Raw genomic sequence first — 19,191 nt, forward strand, 5'->3', positions numbered from 1 at the left:
GTGGTGGCAGCTCAGTGATTCTCTGGGCTTCCCATGTGTATTCTTCGTCTGACACAAGTTTACACAGCCGTGCCCAGTAAGTCGGCTTCTCTGCTTCCTGCTCTGTCTCCAACAGTGACCCTAAGGGGATTCCTTCTCTCCTCACAGCCATCCCTGTGTGACCCTAATCCAACGCTGTAGCCTTCAGACTACACCGTGGCAAGGATAAAGTCAGAAAAGGGCAATTCTATTATATGAGGGTAAAGGTGCATTTGAAGCAGTTGATCATCAATAGAGTGGAAATAGCACATCTATTTTTTTTAGATTTATTTATTCAACTTTAAGGAACAATGATACTATAATATAAATAATGTTTTTGTTTTCTTTTTCAATAACCTCTCAGCATTTTACAACATGAATCAATACATTAACGATGTTGATTAAATAATAAATTAATCCTTCCAGCCTAACATATACAGTGTATAATATAGTACAATGACTGAATTGTTGGAAACTACAAAAAAACAAACAAACAATGAAGGTGTAAAAGACTAAATCAGTTAAACATCGTGCTTTAAATGATGCATGTGTCAACATTAACATGTACTGACAGTGTGATGTCAGAAGTGTGCATCATTGGTTTCAAGTATGGTTTATTTATTCCAAATTAAGAAAAGCACAATGTCTCCTGGCAGATTAGATTACAAATATTGACTCCCACTCCAATAGCATATCATATGACAATAGCAATATTTTGGCAGTGCACATTATTTGAGGGCCTGGAATATTCCAAAGAGGGTCACATCTGCACAGGTGTGTCATTACAGCATTGTTTCCCAAAGACTGGGTCGCGACCCTCAGGTAGGTCGCAAGAGTTTTTGTTTTTTTTTTGGGTCATCTCGCATTATGTTCCCCAGGAGTTTACGAATAATGTCTATTGACTTTGGTCACAATGGTTTGTGACTTTTATAATATTTGCATTAATTCTTTGCCACTTTTACAGTCACGACTCGTATGAAATTCCTTGTGCAGTAATAATGACCTTGAAGCTAAATTTCAAAACTGTCAATGATATAAATATATATATATATATGTATGAATTACATGTAGTTAACACAGTATCACAAAAAAGTAACTAATATTTAATTTTTTTTTGTTCTTCTACCATATAACTGCAATAAATCAGTTGAATGAATTGCTTCATGCAGAAGACAGAGGGTTTGTTTATCCATATTTAATAATTGCAGAGATGCATTCTATTCGTGTCAGGGCAGAATTCATTACTGGATAATCTATTTTTTTCCGATACAAATGGAAAGCTTTGACCCCTAAATGCTTGTGAATTCATACCCACAGCTTCACAACACTTAGTTGATATTCACTTAACACATATAGGGCCAATTCCCACAGAATAGCAGAATAAATGGCACATACTGTAAAAGTCATCCCATACCGTCCTTCATTTTATGCCCATTATCACAGGCAGTATGGAAAATTGTGTGTTCATTGAAAGAGCAAACGCATAATCCTGCTGAGCTTTGTGAAGGTCGCTGGTTTGAAAACTGTCTTTTGTAGTATGCAAAATAAATAAATAAAATGATAAGAAATAACAAGCAAAGGCTTTCACTAACTTATAAGATTTCAAATTTAAGCAAATGGTTAATTTCCTAAACTGGTGCTAAACCTGTGAAATATAAGAATTCAAGAATAAAGGTTATATATAACTGTTGAAAATATATCTCCATAAAACTAACAGCAGCACAGATTTTCACATCTTTTGTGATCCTTGCAAAGACAGATCCTTCTAAAATGAACCAAACAAACAATTACAATCTATCAGATTATTGTAAAATACACTTTCTTGTCTTATTTAACAATACACATCATGTTCTCTCGCAGCAACCTGAGAGACGGAAAAGCAGTTTTGTGTTTTGCGACTGGACATAGACAGAAAACAGGAGGGAGTGCAATGAGTATACGGAGCACACACGCACATGCGTATTTGTTATTTGATACAGAAGTTGGTGGTCTGTCTTTACAGACTTAATTTTTGATAAAAAAACAAATTAATTATTAAAAATATACTGTACAGGGAGTCCTCAACATATACCGCGTCTGTTCCTTCAGTGTGATGTAACTCAATTTTATGCTGTAAAACTAAAAACATACTGTACATAAGTGACATGATGCGAGATGACCGCCAAAAAAAAAAAAAAAAACTCTTGCGGCCCATCGGAGGATCGTGACCTAGCCTTTGGGAAACAATGCCATAGACAAATCACACAACGCTTACATGAGATTGTAAGCAGGCTGACAATTTAAATGACTAAAATCTTTTCAGAGAACAACACGACCAAAGAAGTGCAGGACTCTCTTCAAAGAGAACTCAGTCAGCTTGTCGTGAGAGAGGCATCAGGTTAATTGCAGAGCTGCTTGGAGACCATGAAAGAAGGTTTGAGAGGACAAAGAGAGGAAGTGTTTGTGGGTGCGTGCGTGTGTGTGTGTCAGTTTGACAGACAGCTAGCTCAGCCCTGCCTAACAGTCAACCCCATTTAAACACCCAGCATCTACTGTAGGTTATGACTCCCTTACCACACAATCATTTCTAGTGCCGGTGTCAGCAACAAGCCCTAATACTTTGAGTGGTTTAACCATCGAGGTAGAGGAGACAAGCCCACCTCATTACCGCAGTATGTGCGAGTATGCAGCTCATTATAGGTGGCTCTTTCAGCTTGTTAACGGAAGTCTAGTTGTCTGCTGTCTTTGCAACACTCCCAAGGTGACCTGAAGAATTCCAATGGACTTTGCAGTGACCAGACACATTTCTTCGCTCATTTATATGTTAGCTACGCTGGTCACAGCTGCAAAACACTGCTTCCCATTATTCTGGTGGTGCCATGTTCTGCCCTGTAGATAAAGGGTATGTTCATTTTATAGAAAGAGTTTGAGAAGTGTGGATGACTCTTCATTTTAAATCAAACGGTCAAACCTCCTCTACTAGAAAATAGCATTAGATAGATCATCAGCAATATAACTTATTTTGACATTTTGACAGTATAAAACTTATTTTGACATTTGGATGATATAAAACGTATTTTGACATTTACCAGTGGCGATTATTTAAAATGTTGTCTAAAAAAAAAGGGAAAATCATGGAACCCTGTAAAATACATTATCGATCCATTGTTGTATTATCCACTTATTGTAACCAAAACCAATTTCTTATATTGATGCAGACATACTACAGCAACAGTATATGAGACACACTAAGTTATACAGGGCAGTTCTGTTAAAAAAACACTACAATTTCCTGTGCTGTTAATTAAAACAAAATCTGCATTTAAATAAATCTATGCTTATATTGCTGTTGGCAGGGCATTACTGTATATGTTTAAAATGTAATATAGATTTTCCGTGTGCACTCATTCTAAAAAGGTTTTGCTTGTAACCTCAGGAAGAAATTCGTCCTTCTCCCAGTGTGCTCTTCTCTTGCATGAGATGAATATGATAATAAAATTCAAAGCTTCACATGGGAAGTTAAAGTAGAGGGTGGGGTTAAGTAAAAGAAAGATAAAAGTTAAAAATATATCATGAAAATAGTTTGCTTTCTGTTCAATTGGCTGTTACTGGCTTAATTGTATTTTTCTTTAATTTCAGTGTTATTTCATTTTTTTAAATATTAAAAATTGCTTAATGTGATGGCAGTTTGAGTTTAAAGACTTATTTTTATACAGAATGACATCTTTGCTCTTGGCTTTAAATAGTCTCCACCTCATTGTTACATTTTGCATGTGCACATGAGACAGATTTACTGGGGAGAAAAACTACTCTGCTATGCTATTGTTAGAAGTTGTGTGTCATTATATCAGGTTAAAGTAAAACTGTTGAACATTTTGTATCTTGGGGTAACTCACAAAGCAAAAAAGCTTTCTAGAATCTTGTGAAATAATATGCAAACAACTGTAACTGTAAATGCTGCATAAACAAAATAAGAAAAATAAGAATATCACAATGCAAACCAAACCCTTGGCTTTGTTTGCTCAGTTTCCCATAGTCTGTATTAAATATTCAACTAATGAAAATGTATTCTTTGTTTTTTTCATTTAGGCTAAGAAAATGAAAAATTATTGTAGCGAAAACACAACATTTCCATTGAAAACAATAATAATCTTCAAAAATGTAATAGCAATTATTTGCAACATCACAAAGAGATGGTCACAACACTATAGCTGTCACCACTAGAAGAAGTGCAACAATTCAGCCAGTGTACAAAAAGAAACCACACAACTTTAATTCCAATTTTTTTTTATGGGTACACTTTATGCATGATTCTGGAGATGGCAGCTTGGAGACTACAGTGCACCATGAGCAATTCTCTGAATATGCAAAAACTGGCCAAGCGAGGAGCATCTAGTCCAGCCGCCCACATCTGCCATTGTCTCCCATAAGCCCTAAATATTTTTATTCCAAATGTCTGCACAAATTTGCAGCACTGGAAGGCTAATTTAAAAAATAATCAAATGCTAAAAAATGGAACTTATTTATCACTAATGAAACAATAACTAAGGAACACAGAATGTTTTGACCACAATGTTGGCAAAGAGGAGTTGGGGATGGATTGGGGGGTTTCAGATGCAGGAGGAAAAAAATACATATAAAAAGGTTGTGGGGTAATAAAAAAAGAAATAGGACTGAAAATACATTAGATTACTTTGTCCTCAGAGTCCTTCATACAACTGTCCACCGAAGTTTCTATTCCCTGTGCTCCTTGAATGAAAGGTCAGCGATATGAAATCTATCTAAAATGGATACTGCCTCAGCTGCTACAGGCTATCTTTCACTAAAGGTTTTGAGTATATGGCCTGAATTGATTAACCCTCAAGGTGAAAGGTTGGGCCCTCAGGATGGCAAAATTGATTGCTACAGTAGAAGTAAAAATGTATAGCTACAACAGTCGTTGTTTCAAAATGAAATCATCTTGTGTTTTCATCCACCATCTCTTGGTATCACCATGGGTTTCAACCCAATAATAAGAAAATCATTTTGAGGCTGGAGCAGGTCAAGTCACGTAGCAGTCTGCTGATTTAATAAATTCACAGGTTTGGTTGAGGCATGGAGTGGGTATGCTTGGTGTAGTATGGAATCACTGACTATAACAGATGTAGTGTATAAAAGATGGATGTCCTTTCGTAGTCTTATATTTATAGCTACCTGGAAATGTTGATTATGTCCACTACTGTCCAGTATACAGTAGGATGTTGTTAAAAAAACCTACAGGCCATAAACACTGATTACATTACTGTATTAATTTTCCAATTAATACTCAATAAGTAATCATGTGTCATTTGCTGAATGTTACTATAACAATCTATTAGTAAAAATTACATATTTATCATAGCGTTTGAGCTGAAAAGAAGATACACTCAACTCACAATACACTATGATTCCTGTTTTTTGTTCACAATACGACTTTATCACGTTTTTGTAACAGACAATTCATGACCAAATACAATAATCCCTTATTTGTAGGAACTATGCAAAATACAATTACCTTAAATATTATATATTTAAGGAACCCAAAGGTATTTCTTTGGTAATAGGATAAGAAGGACTGATCAAGGCTTTAAGAAGAGCAGAAAGTGTTCAATGAGAAGAAAACATCAATGGTTACTTCATGTATTTTAAAGTAACTGTATATTTCAGTTACATGCGCGCCTTAAAGGGTTGGTTGTGAGCAACAGCAGGAGTTTCAGTGTTGACTCTTCTTATCGTGTAAAGCAGAATTCAATAAGCTCTTGTTTGCCACCTAATCAGAAACGTGAACTGAGTTTCATATGTCACGACACGGGTTAGTTAAACTGTGCTTTACTTCATATAATATTTGGGAGTGTGTGCATTAAAGAGAGAGAACAGAAGAGGCTGAAAGTAAAGAAGAAAATGGGGGGGATGGGGGGAGATGGTTTCTCTATTCTCTTCCTTCTGCTCACTGAAGCAGCCTGGATAAAAAAAAGTCAGTGTGTGTGTAAAGAACCAGCTCTGAAATAATTGAAGACACCCTACAGACAGACAGACACCGGCTGGGCAGCATATACACTGCGCAACAGAGCAAGCAAAGCCTTAATAGGAGAGATATTTAGAAAAGGGCAACCACGCATAGCAACTGTCACCATGCTTAAAGCTGCACAGGCTACATATCCCTCTCTTAGTCACTGTTTAGTCTTTTCACCTTCCGAAAGGCTAGCACAAAAAATAACTTCAGAATGTGGGGATTTCTTTTCCAAGGCAGAAGCAAAAAAAACCCTGTCTTACTAGACTGTTAATGTAACACACTTAATATAAAATAAATTACTGTTTAATTGTATATTATTTATATAGACTAGATTTTTCCCATGGTAACCAAGATAGGTACATGTTTTTAATAATTATACTAAAGACTGTTACTTCCCTCAAGAATACCTAAAAAGACCTTGTCAGCTTTGCCATGTGGAGCAAATATGCCATTTTTCTTTTTCAGTGGATGTGAATCATTTCTCTGTAGTCTAAGCATCCATGCCAAGAAAATATTTTATTTGTTCAGGCTACGATGACTATTTACACATCCCAGAAGTAAACAGATAGTACAAGGATATAGTTACAAAGATAAATAAGCAGAATCTTAGCTGCCCAAAAGTTAAAAAAAGGAAAAACATTGAGAACTCTTTAATACAAACATCAGTGAAAGCAAAGTGTCTGATATTTTGTCTCATTCATTAAATGGCATGACAGTTTTCAAGAAGAAAAAAAAACAGACCAGTCTTTTTATACTGTTACACAAAGATGAATTTTGTTACCATTATGGTTTGTCCCTATTAGCCTGTAACTTTTAAATAAAACATTAATTGACTATTTGTGCACAGTTACCTTTGTTAGGTAAAGGAGGAAAATAGCAGGACAAAGTTAAACAATTGTACTACAAGACAATCCACCTGACTGCTGCCTTCTGACCAGCGTGGTGAAGGTCTAAAAAAAGGTTTTTGTAGTAGTTCATTTTTAACAGCATCAGTAATAGCGATGCTAAACTCACACAGGTGTGACATAAGTAAACAAACAATGGACAGCAAGCATATCTTTGTCCAGGCTTCTCGTTCATTGTTTAATCAGCACTGCCCTGCGGACCCCCATTCAACTTTACATAACTTTGAACCACCTCATAAGTTAAAGGAAAATGTCGATAGCTCTGCTTTGATTTTTAAATTAAACATGGGTAATAAAAAAACTCTGCTCTAAGTTTTACTTCACGTGTGGTATTATATATAATTATTCTGTACATTTTCCATTACACCTGGCTATGCTGGACTTAATAGAAAAACAGTTTGACATTGTCATTTGTCTGTGTACAATTTACTTTGGCTGCTGCATTTATATTTAATTGCTGCAGCCCCTAAGGTGAAATATGGGCTTAAGTCTTAAATCTTGGTGCATTTTCAATTACTTACTTTATTCATTGTAATGACTTATGAATCTGCTGTTCATTATATATTAATGTTTCTGCTTACTAGTTTCTGCTCTGACAAGCAAACATCGCATGTATCAAAAAAAAAGTTTTCTCAATCTCAGTCGTAATGTTGTGGCAATACTTTGCAACAGGGGAAAGCTCAACGGGAAGGTATAAAGAAAAATATCAGTTGCTAGTGATTGTGATTTTTCAATATTTGAGCAGCATTAGATACCTGCAGTAGTTTGTTAATTACTCAGATTTATCAAAGAGAGCACACTGCTTGTTTGTTCACGCATTGAGCTAAATCAAGCTGAACTGCTCTAGCCTAGTGTAAGTACTGGCATCTTTTAAAATGTCAAATGAACACCATAATGTCAAAAGAACAGAGAAATTATCTATATTTGCAAAGAACCATTTCATACTAATCCAAACATCCAGACCAGCGCCAAACACGTAAACACATTCTGCACAGAGTTAATGCAGCTGCCCGAAAGATGGGTTCACTGGCAGTGCAACTTGAGGCTGACTACTCTGTGAAGCTTCAGGCTTTCTTGAGCTTCATTAGCTTTCTGTGGTCTGAACAGATATACAAACAAGTTTAAACTGAACATTAACTAGTAAGTTAGCTGTTTCTTCTTGCTGTAATAACCACAAAATAGACTGACTGCAACGTTTTTTTGTCACTGACTTCTCGCTCTACCTGAAAAAAAAAAAACATGTATCAAATCAATATTGGTATTGACAGACAGTAATCATTGAAAATCTTTAAATCCACTACTAATAAAGAAAAAGCACCTGAACTGCTTTAATAACACATTACTTTTGCATATATAAACTTATGCATTTTGAAGTCAACTGTGACTGCAAGTCTGCGCTGCTGCAGACTTGCTCTGTGCGCTGCGCTTTTTCCCTGCATAAATTCAGCTCTCCAGAAATGTTCAGCGCCCTTTGCTGCTGTCGGTAACACTGACTAACCTTCTTAAGGTGGCCTTTTAAAAACGCCCATAAAAGGCCTCTAATCCCAGAAGCTTCTCTAGGGTGAAAGTCTTAAATTCTTCTAGAAACCAAAACCAGTTGCCTTTAACTTAACTGCTTCAGGTAGCCTCAGTACTTTTCTTACATTCTGTGCAGACTCATCATCCCTTTCACTCCTGTCATTATTGAATGATTACAAGGAGTCAATCAACAGTGTTATTGCATTAAATTATAATAATATGGATGTTAATATTATCAAATCAACTTATACGATTTTTACAATATTGTAGATTGCACCTACAGGCCCAAAAAAGTACAATATGAAAATGTATTTATTTATTGTGTTAATTATTGCATTCTACCTGAAGCTACTTCTGGTAGAAGAAAGGATCCAGAGAGGTTATTGAACACAATGATGCATACAACAAACAAGCAGACACAGCTCTCTGGAAACATGAGCACATCACTTGTTGTTTCATTAGCCTCTGACATATTGTTATGCATTAATTTAGCAGCCACTTCTTTATCAAATAGGCCTTGAAATTACTGCCTTCTTCGCTTTTGAACAGTGAACGGCCAAATTAGCCTGGCTTGGCAAGGCAATATCCCATTAATCACTCAGTGCTCCTCCCTCAAACTAGGACCACACACATTATGCTGATAGAATAATACCGTAGCATCTGTTTATTTGGGTTTGTGGGTTCATCTGTGCTTAATTAAAATAAAGATTACATTTTTAGTGAGATGATGAAAACACCAGATTGAGGACTAGAACCCCAGCATTAAGTGTGGAGAGAAGCTAGACTTTCTCACAGTGATGTTTGAAAACTATTTTTTCTCATTCATTTTGGCATAGGCTGCAAAAGTTTGATAAATTATGCACTTACTTCTTAAGGAGGTTACAAGAGATTTTTTACCAGTGCCCCAAATTGTTAACACCACTTTGGGATTTCCTTCATAAAGAGGAGGAGCTGACCAGGCAAAGACTGCTATCCTGTAATAGCTGTAGCACACATATGAAAAAAATACAAGAAAGCAGAGACTTCGACCACAGAAATGTAGTCTAATTTAGCCTGCAAGACACTCTTAGGATAAATTCCTTAGCAGCCATGGGCCAGAATCTTCTACTGTCAATCAAAAATTAGTTTGTCACATTAATTCAAACTATTCATTTCAGCCCATCAGCAATACAAAACCAAATGTCAACACTACCCTGCCTCCTTTTCATCATGTCACTGTGGAAGAGCACAACCATGAACGGCACTCACACCCTTCAGCCAAGAACCTTTACCGGGCAAATTGACATTTCCACAGAGCAAGCCAGCTCATGAGAAATGATGCAGACAGTGGCAGTGAGGAAAGATGCCAGAGTTTGACCTTATGTTTCACCTCAAAGACTCACAAACGGTTTGCTTTGACAATATTCACAACATCCGTAATTTTAAAATGAAGTGAAAAAACAAATACAAATAAAGGTAAAATTCTTGAAATAGTGGAGTTCAAACACTGCCACATTTGTTTTGCTAAATTGATGAAAACCGTGTTTGAGAGGTAGAAAATTAACAATTAAGTCCTTTGAGCACACACTGGTTCATTCTGTAGTGTGTACATTATGAGAGAAGCAAGAAATAGAAGTAAGAAAAATTGCAGTTAAAAAGTGCCTGGGGACACAGAGAGAGGGGGAAATATTGGGTGAGAAAATGATGAAAGTAGTGGCACACAGCAACAACAACAAAGGCAAAGAATACTTCTGTCTTGTCTAATTGTGTAATCAGGCCATGGAGTCACTGCAGGGTGGAGAAGCTATTGGAGTAAACTATATCTGCCAAAAAAAATATCAAGGCAAAAAAAAAAAGCAATAAAAGAGCAAAAGAAGAGGAGGATGTGAATTAGAGAAGTAATAAAGGCTTGTCAGATGCTTCACTTTGACAAAAGGAGCATGAGGCAACTATCAACGTGGCTGTTTATTTCTGCAGAATGCAGATGAAGTAAAACGGTACAACCTGAGCTTTGCTCTAAGCGATATGTGGTTTTGGTCAGTCTTCTAATCTGTCTAATATGACTTCTACTCAACTGAAGGCCAATGAGTCAAAACTGCAATGAGTCATATGTATGGCTTTGCAAATGGTAGCATTAAAAGCTAACGTTGTTACTAAAGGTCATTCCAATAGCATTCAGGTTTATGTGCTTTGTGTAAAAGGCCAACAGAGACACGGAGGTAATGAGACAGGAGAGGACATGAGCATCAGTGAAAAGGTCATGAGGAAATTAGGAGACCACCTCCCAGTACTGCCACACCAATGAGCTGTTATTACATTATATTCAATATGAAAAGGTAACAATTAAAATAACCATGAATCATTACATCATCATCATCAAGTTGACACATTATGCTTTGATTATATATGATTTTTGAATACTTCTTTTAGATGCTAACTTTTAATCACAAAGGCTAAATGCAACAGAAATGATTGCCGGACCAGTGATCGGATTCGGACCTGGTCAGCATAGGTTTTTCTGGTTGTAATGCTACACTGTTGTGGGACAAATGTTCTTTTTGATAAAAAAGGAGAGGAAGCTCACGTACACAAGCTGAAACTCACATGTCGTTATCTAAAGTTAGCCAAGAAAGATCCAAGTGTGCTATTTGTAACAGTAAATAAGATGTGGGGGGATGAAACAGGAATGGAATTCTGACGAAAGTTGAGCACCCACTCTATTTGTCATTTATAAACATGGACAGTCTCATTCTATCTATCTTTAAATTGAACTTTATTTATTTCAGCAATTGATACGAATAGGAAGAAATATAGATATTGATATATATTGTATCACTCCCTCTTCCCAGATAAATACTGATATCAATAGACAGAGATTATTCAGTGTGTACAGTATAACACCACTTTCACTAGCACACTTCCTCTTTCCTATAGCTCTCCAGAAGTTTTCTTTCCTCCATCCTCTCAATTTTCTTTTTGGTATGCAACTTTTTAGGTATTGCAAGTCTCTTAGATAATACCCTTCTTCTCTTTCAGTAAACATTCTCTGGATATTTGTAGGTGGTACATTTTGTGTTTTAAATTTAACCAGATTTTTTCATCCATAAATATTCATTCCTTCTATGTGCAAAAAAAGCTGTTCTGGCTGCCACATCTAGCTTTACTTCTTCCTCTTTTAGACTGGCCTCATCATCCACATGGATAATTGTTATTCTCACTCGCACATTGAGCTGGGTGTTGTCATGGTAATGGCTAAAATGTGATATCGCCCTACATTCAATGAAAAAAACCCTTGTACTCTCTGGTTGTGTTATGAAATCCAATATTTCCTTTCTCACAGCAGAGGATAGGTACTCCAGTCTATATCACAGACTCACACTTGCAGTGAAAGAGGCTTACACACAGTCTTACAGCCTCCATGTGTTTTCCCGTGAGACCTGATATCACTGTCTACTCCTTTGTTTTTGGTCTTTGGCTTTTTTCATAGCAGAAAAAATATTGTATTGTGTTTTTCTGGAGTACATACTGTATGTGGGGTGTCAAGCTACCACACAAGTCAATTGTTTAGTTGCGGATGTGTATAAGCAATGGGGAAAACTGGAAAACTTTCAAGTGAATATTTTTAATTTACTTTGTTTCATTACTCAGTTGGCCAGGCAGTTTTCACTGATGTTTGTCTGAGATCTTGGGTACAGCCTTATTTTAGTTTAACACTGAAAAGATTCATTGAGCTTTAAAGCATAATTACTTACAATAAAGCAATTTTACAATGATGTTACCACAGAATTTTACAGAAAGACACATCCTATGACAATACAGCACAGTTTCAAGTGTTTCTCACAGGTCCTAATAGAATAACAAATGCAGTTGAGTGAGGTATTGCCAACGTTATTCAAGACTTCTGTGACGGTCATGAATCATCTCTCTAATCAAAACTTGTTTTTATCAACAGGGATGGGTCGATCTAATACTCAGGATCGGTATTGGTCAAAATCTCAGGCTCAAACATTGCAAAAAAATGTATTATTATTGCCCGTCCAATCTGGTACCAAAGCCCAAATGCTCAACTTTACTTTGCACAACATGCCATAAAAAGGGACATTATCAATGGCAGCTTCCAGTGGACTCACCACCCGCAGGAAGGTTTGGGGTGTTGGTACGGTGCAGTGTGATTTGGGTGGCAACTGCTGCCCCCGCGACCTGGCAACGGATAAGCGGATGAAGATGGATGGATGGATGGATCAATGGCAGCCCGTGGCATTCGTGATCTGAACTAAGGTGCAACTTTTACTTTCAAGAAGTTAAATTAATTTTATTATCTTCAGACAAGTCTCAAAACTGAGATTTTCAAGTATATTTATATATTAAGAAAAACATCATACAGTATGTAAGTACATGATGGTCAGGCTGACAAATGTTGCTGGGATAATAGAAACTGTGTCAGACCAGATACATGTGATCGCTTATGAAACATTACTGGACTTTTCTCTCATCCACTCTCCTTTTTATCAGTTTTTTTGTGACATTCAGCTTGGACTGGTTAGGTTATTTTCTTAAAAAATTGAGGCTTCCTACGTATATCGCCTTTGTCCTGTAGCAGTTTACAGGGAAGATAGAGCCTGTTTTTCAGCTGAATTCTGACTAAAGGGTTATACAAGGTGATGAACAAAGCAAAGAACGGGATTTAAAAGAAGAAAACAAGAAACACAATAAAAAAACAATAAAATGTAACCAAAACTAAACACAACTGTAAATGAGAGATCCGTAAAAAAAAATCAAAAACATTTGTTTCAAACTAAAGCTTAAAAAAAATCCACAAGCTAGGACCTAACTAAATATTTATAAATAAAACTACCGTACAAGTTTGAGACATTTAGACACCTTAGGGCGAATTCCTTCAACACTAAATCTTACAGTAACCACTAAACTGCCTTTTACTTTTGCTATAATTTAAAGCAAGAGCGTGGGGGGTTCCAGTACCAGTTGCGACACATCTGCACTTCCGAGAACACGAAGAGCTGGATAAAAGGCCGGATAACCTAAGGTGTGGGAACCTTTATCGTCTTTGATATTCATTAAAAAAGGGACATGAATTCATTTTATGGCCCAGCGCTGGAAGCTGCTGCCAAGCCATGGTTGACAGGGAAGCAGCATTAAGGCAATTAACATAGGCTTTGCATTTGATTTTAGCTGGCGAGACTGTCTTTGTAAACAGCAGGCAGGATCAGACAATTAGTTTCTGGGAAGATAAGCCCCTTGGTCTCTCTCCAAGACAGGATTACCCTTTATGCATATTACGCATACATACAGCACCCTTTCATATAGTACACGAATTACACTAATTTACAACAGTTCAAAAGCAGAATTATAGTTGAAAAACATCTAAAACAGGCCTGGTTGTTTATCGTGTTTTAACAAATGAACCGTCTGTCTGACTTTTTTGTCCTTCAAACAAACAAACAAGGGATTTATCTCTGCCTGTCCTGACCTTGATATCTACTGTTTTATAAAAGAGTAATGCCCTGGATTTAGCTCAGTTTAATGAGAAGGCTTTAAGCTATTTAATAGTGGAAAATTCAATATAAATATCAAGGGGTCTTGAGTCAGAGCTCTGAGATTAATTGTGACAAATAGGCAATTACTTCAAGTCAAATGAAATTAGACTGATCTTTTTTGTTCAATAGGCATTTGCCTAGTGCAGTGGCACTGAGTGCATGATGGTGCATGATTCCTCGACTGGAAATTAACCTGAGCTACGCTGCTGATTCAAATGCGTCTCAGTGTCAGTGAACACAGAAGGGAAAAAGGGGTGAGCTGGCTTTTACTGGTGCTGTCAAATCAATATCACTCTGGTGTGAAGAAAAGGGCAGGTCACATTCCACCTACATACTTTTCACTGTAACTCAAAATGTACTTCTCTGCTCCAAAATGCTCTGCTGCATAGCTGTGCTACTAAACTGAGATTACTGAAATAAGAAACACACAGGACAACAAGCTTTGACTTAAACTTAAAAAAGAAAGTCAGCTTACAATGTATAAGGGGATCAGCATTGAAGATGGGGGAAAAAATTAAATCCACTCTTTACATTACTGAAATTTCACACTCTGCAGCCTCAATTATAACTGTGAGTTTTGCTTCAGTGAATGGATTATTTCACGAGCAAGCACTTTGTGCACACTAAGGAGTCCAAAGCTGACCCACTGAAGCTCTATATGGTTCTGCAGAATATGAGCTCTTCAGTATTTATGTAATTAAGCAATTAAATACATTACCAGTCAGGTTTTAGCCGCATATATCAGTTTCAGTATCATATATCAGTTAACAGTGCAGTCACTGATTTGATACAGATTACGGAAGTCAGAATATTTAGGTGTCATTTTGCACTTATGTTATATGTGCCCTATAAAAAACCAGTGACCTGTCCAGGTTGCACTCCATACCTGTGCAACGATTGCTTGTATTGCCCCAACTCTCCCCCAAAGGATTAGGCAATAGATGTCAAATTAATAAATCAACGACTGTAATTCTGGTTATAACACCCCCAACAGGACAAATTAAAAAAAGGACAAATCAAAGTCAAACTAAGATCATGATGTCTTTAATATGGATGACCTAACAAATGCCACATCAGCTGTGCTGGTGTATTAGTACGCTGTGTTTCTTGCTGGCCATAAGGTTAATGTTTATTTGGATTGACAGAGGGATGTTAAATTTTTTTGGCCCAAAATAGCCTGTCAGTGTCCACACTAGCTGCGGCTGTGACACAGTACAGCAAATGACTGTTGGTCACGAGGGACAGCAGGGAAGCCAGCTGTTGGCCTGCCAGGGTCCGTTTCCTGTCTGACAGCATGAAAAGCAACACTGGGGACACACACATAGGGTCATACATACATACATCAACTCTCTGAAGCAGCATTTTGGACAAGGACAAAAAAAAAGTACAATGTGACTTAGTAGAGTCCAAGCCATTTTCAGAACCAAATTATCTTCATCTCAACTTGGTTGAAATCCAGTTTGAATTACTTCATTTCTTATCTATGACGACAATAAGTAAACAAGGTCAAGGTGAAAAAAAAAAACATCTCCCAGACTGCATTAGAGCAAAATTGCACATTGGTTCTATAACAACTTTACAACACTTGTAAGTAGTTGAAATACACTGATGACTTTCTAAAGTATTAAAACGATTAAACAGGATTTTAAGTTAATATCCAGCAAAAACTATCTTCTTGGATGATTAGTCTCTAGATATCTTCAATGTTTGTAATATATTGCAAATGCTTAATGTTTACTGTTGAGTCTTAAGATTAAATGACTAGTTTTTAGGAAAATTAATCTCCTCAGTAAGTATGGAGTTTCCTCTAAAGTGTGATTTTGTATCGCAACCATTATAATGAAATAGTGACTCATTAGGTATAAGGTCTAAAATTAGACGACGCTCATGTGGTCTTACTCAACAACAACAGGACTGAAATCCTAGTCCTCCTCTGTGTTACTGTGCATGTAAGTCACAAATGTACAATATAGTTTGTTTAACCAATTATTGGCCTCATTGCTATTGAAATAACCAGAGGTGTCATATATTCTTTCCAAAAAACGAATGACCTTCAATGACTTTTTGCTCAAGTTGACCTAAGGAAAATAAATAGTTCCCATGGGAAATTTGTTTTAATGCCGTATGTCAGAATGATGTAACAAGACTACCTTAATACATTTATAGGAGATGGTGACATAACACCAAAACACTGTCAGTCAAGGATATTGTAGATTCAGGACCTCCTGTAATTGCCTTAAAACATGTCTGCAATATCAATCAGCTGAAGAATTTGCAATATGCGCATCGCTAGTATTTTAATACAAAAATGTGTTTCGTGGACATTAGCTTGATTATAGTAAGAAGACATCTGAGAAACTTTATTTAGAGAAAATCTTATTTTACTTCTGTGATTTGTTGTACACATTAATGGGGAGATTCTTGTGACAATCAGGTGTTTTTTTTAATCTTAGACACAAGGGAATGGGACAAATACAGTACAATTGTAAGGCATGTTAATCAGAAAGGCTTGCTTTTCATCTATATACCACATAAAATATCCAATTAAACGATTGGACGTGTAGTAAAAAGAGGCAGCACTGAAGTAGGAAATGGCATATTATACAGTACTGTGTGCATTCATTCTAAAATGACCTATTATATAAGATTGGTTGACCCTCACAACCCACCGCACCAGAGAAATTGAATAAAATATTTCCATAATTTATACTTTGACATGGCATTTCTTAATACTTAACAAGCAATAGGCCCCCAGTGGTGAAGTAGGACATAACTGAAGCAAAGCCAATTCTTCTTACTGACCTGCTATCTAAATATATTTATACAAATAAATGATATCCCCTGATGCAAGGCTAGGCAGCGCAGCTAAGGAGCTTCTATATATTTTCACACTACTCCACACTACTATTCTGTAAGCCAACATTGTAGATGCACTGTATTATACCATTGTTAGCAGATCATGTGACCACGTATCATGTTACATAATAGCCCCACTTTATCTTGTGGGGCTCTGAAGTCAAGGCAAGGCAACAGCAATAGCTGCTTCATCCTCCTTTTTAGATTGTTGCAGTGAAATGGAGCAACTTCTTTAGAGTTAACATTTCTGACTTGTAGAAACAATTCTGTTATAATTTATGACAACACAAAAGGTGACATTCTATAAACAATACACGAGTAAAGATTCTCAGGGTAGAATCCAATCAATCATAAGTACTAGCAGTTTTAATTAAGAGAAAGTTGAAAGCAATTTGGCAATAACAAATTATACCTAACATTTGAATATAAACATTGAGTGATGACACTATTCTTTATCACACCCTGATAGATAAAAACGTACTTACTTACACTAGAGTAAACTACCCATACCACGAGGTGACCCTATGCCACCTGGGTGCAAACTAGGTATCCTGACCATATGGGACTTTTAGTGGGTTACGTGAATTATTAAATCTATTTTTTTAATCAATGGTAGCAGTCAGAGTAGAGAGTAGGGATGGCTCGATACAACTCGGAGTATCTCCTGATATCCATATCAATCCAATACCTCCTTTTCTCCTCCAGCATGCCACAGGCAGCCATTACTGAGACGATTCTGTCCCTACAGCATGTCACGCAAAGTTAAGTTGCTATTTTTAATCAAGCCACAAAGGAAGGCAGCCGTAAGTGTTCTTAGTACGAAACATGTAGGCGCAGCTGAAAATGCAGCACTAATAACTAAAAGTAAGGAGTTAACAGGCAACAACATTGGACTAATCAGCAGCATCCTCCCCTCAATGACCTTTGTATATTTAGCAGAATTTAAGACTCGTGTAGACTTTTTATTTCTTTCCCATCGTCTTCCAGCCACATTATGATGATAGACGTTATATACAGTATATTTAAAATCTATCCCAACATACAACTGTGTCTTTCTTGCAACCCAGATCTGGTGAACAGGCGGACCACCCAAGTGATTGCATTAAAATAATAAGCTGCCCTTACAGCAGCTCAACCTTATTGCTTGAGTCAATTGGACTCATTCATTTGAGTATAGTGATAACACAAGCTTGTCCAATAATAAGCATTCTTCTAGCAACATGGTTGCAGGCAACTGTCTAGGATCCTGTGTAAACATAACAGCCAAAAATATGAATGACATGCACTTATTTAATAATTCCACCATCCATGCGCTCACTGTTACTGTAACATATAGATTATACATGTCGTTATTTGCACATGTGGGAAAATGGTTTTGCTTTACAGAGCAACTCAAGCTTGAAATGCCATGTCAACACCAGCAACTCACCATACCATACTTATACTTTTGCATAACTTTCTTTTTTCAGGTTATAATGTTAGTGCAATATAGGAGAATTTAAAAGAAAGTGGCGTTCTATACACCAACCACACAACTGCATGGTTAAGTAGAATTAAGCCAGGGGCAATCCTATTTCTGTCGTTGCACCAACTGCCACACTTGAGAACAGATTGACTTGTCAACACTGGCCTGTCAACAACATAACCTCTGGGTCATAACTTTTCCACAGGAGTGGGAGGGGGGTCTACAACCTCTTATCAGAAAAACACGCCGGGAATGAATGGAGCATGTCGAGTATTTGTTGTGGAAAAAATAAAAGTATATGAAAAATGCAAAAGTGTCCAGACCATGATTGGTAGTTAACAGAGACAGACGTACTTTAAAAACTGTTGGGAGTTCTCGCACAATGCAGCCAGCATTTGGTGAGACTGGTGATAAAAAGTTCTGATTTTCACGGCGTTTGAAGAAACTCGTCGCAATCGTAAAGTCTTTTAGTCAGACTTAGCTACGAGCACGGGGCTCCTAGCTAAGTCTGACTAAGAGACTTTACGATTCCCCTCCTCCTCCGTCCTTCTCCCGCTAAAGCATGACTGCCGCCGGCACAACAACATTAGTTCCACTGTGGTTTTCTCTTTTTTTATGTGTACGAACTCACCCACAGTTCTTGAGCCTGACCCCGAACCAAGTAGAAGGTACCAGATCCACATCATACGGTCTCCTTTAGCCAGAGCAAGCCCAGGCCTGCCCTGACTATCCTGCCCCGCTGCGGGGCCAAACAACTGGTGGCAAAGAAGGAAAAACTTGGCGATGAAGCTGCTCCTTTTTACTGTTTTCTCCAATCTCGACTCTTCTTTTCTCGCTTCCTGTTAAAGTGGTCCATTTGTTGTTGAAGTAGAGGCGGGTTCGCGT

At 37.1% G+C, this 19,191-nt stretch overlaps 1 protein-coding gene across 1 annotated transcript in view; it reads right to left on the bottom strand.

Moving 5' to 3' along the window:
* The window catches only part of ldlrad3 (low density lipoprotein receptor class A domain containing 3), a 59,166-nt gene extending 39,981 nt beyond the window's left edge, over positions 1 to 19,185 (bottom strand). Inside the window, exon 1 of the mRNA XM_008312511.3 lies at positions 18,938 to 19,185. Within this exon, the coding sequence (XP_008310733.1) occupies positions 18,938 to 18,992 (55 nt within the window). The 5' untranslated portion in view covers positions 18,993 to 19,185. The remainder of the gene's footprint in view (positions 1 to 18,937) is intronic.
* Positions 19,186 to 19,191: the final 6 nt, after the last annotated feature.

Source organism: Cynoglossus semilaevis, chromosome 6 (assembly GCF_000523025.1).
Source record: "Cynoglossus semilaevis isolate Cse_v1.0 chromosome 6, Cse_v1.0, whole genome shotgun sequence".
Classification (NCBI taxonomy): Eukaryota; Metazoa; Chordata; class Actinopteri; order Pleuronectiformes; family Cynoglossidae; genus Cynoglossus; species Cynoglossus semilaevis.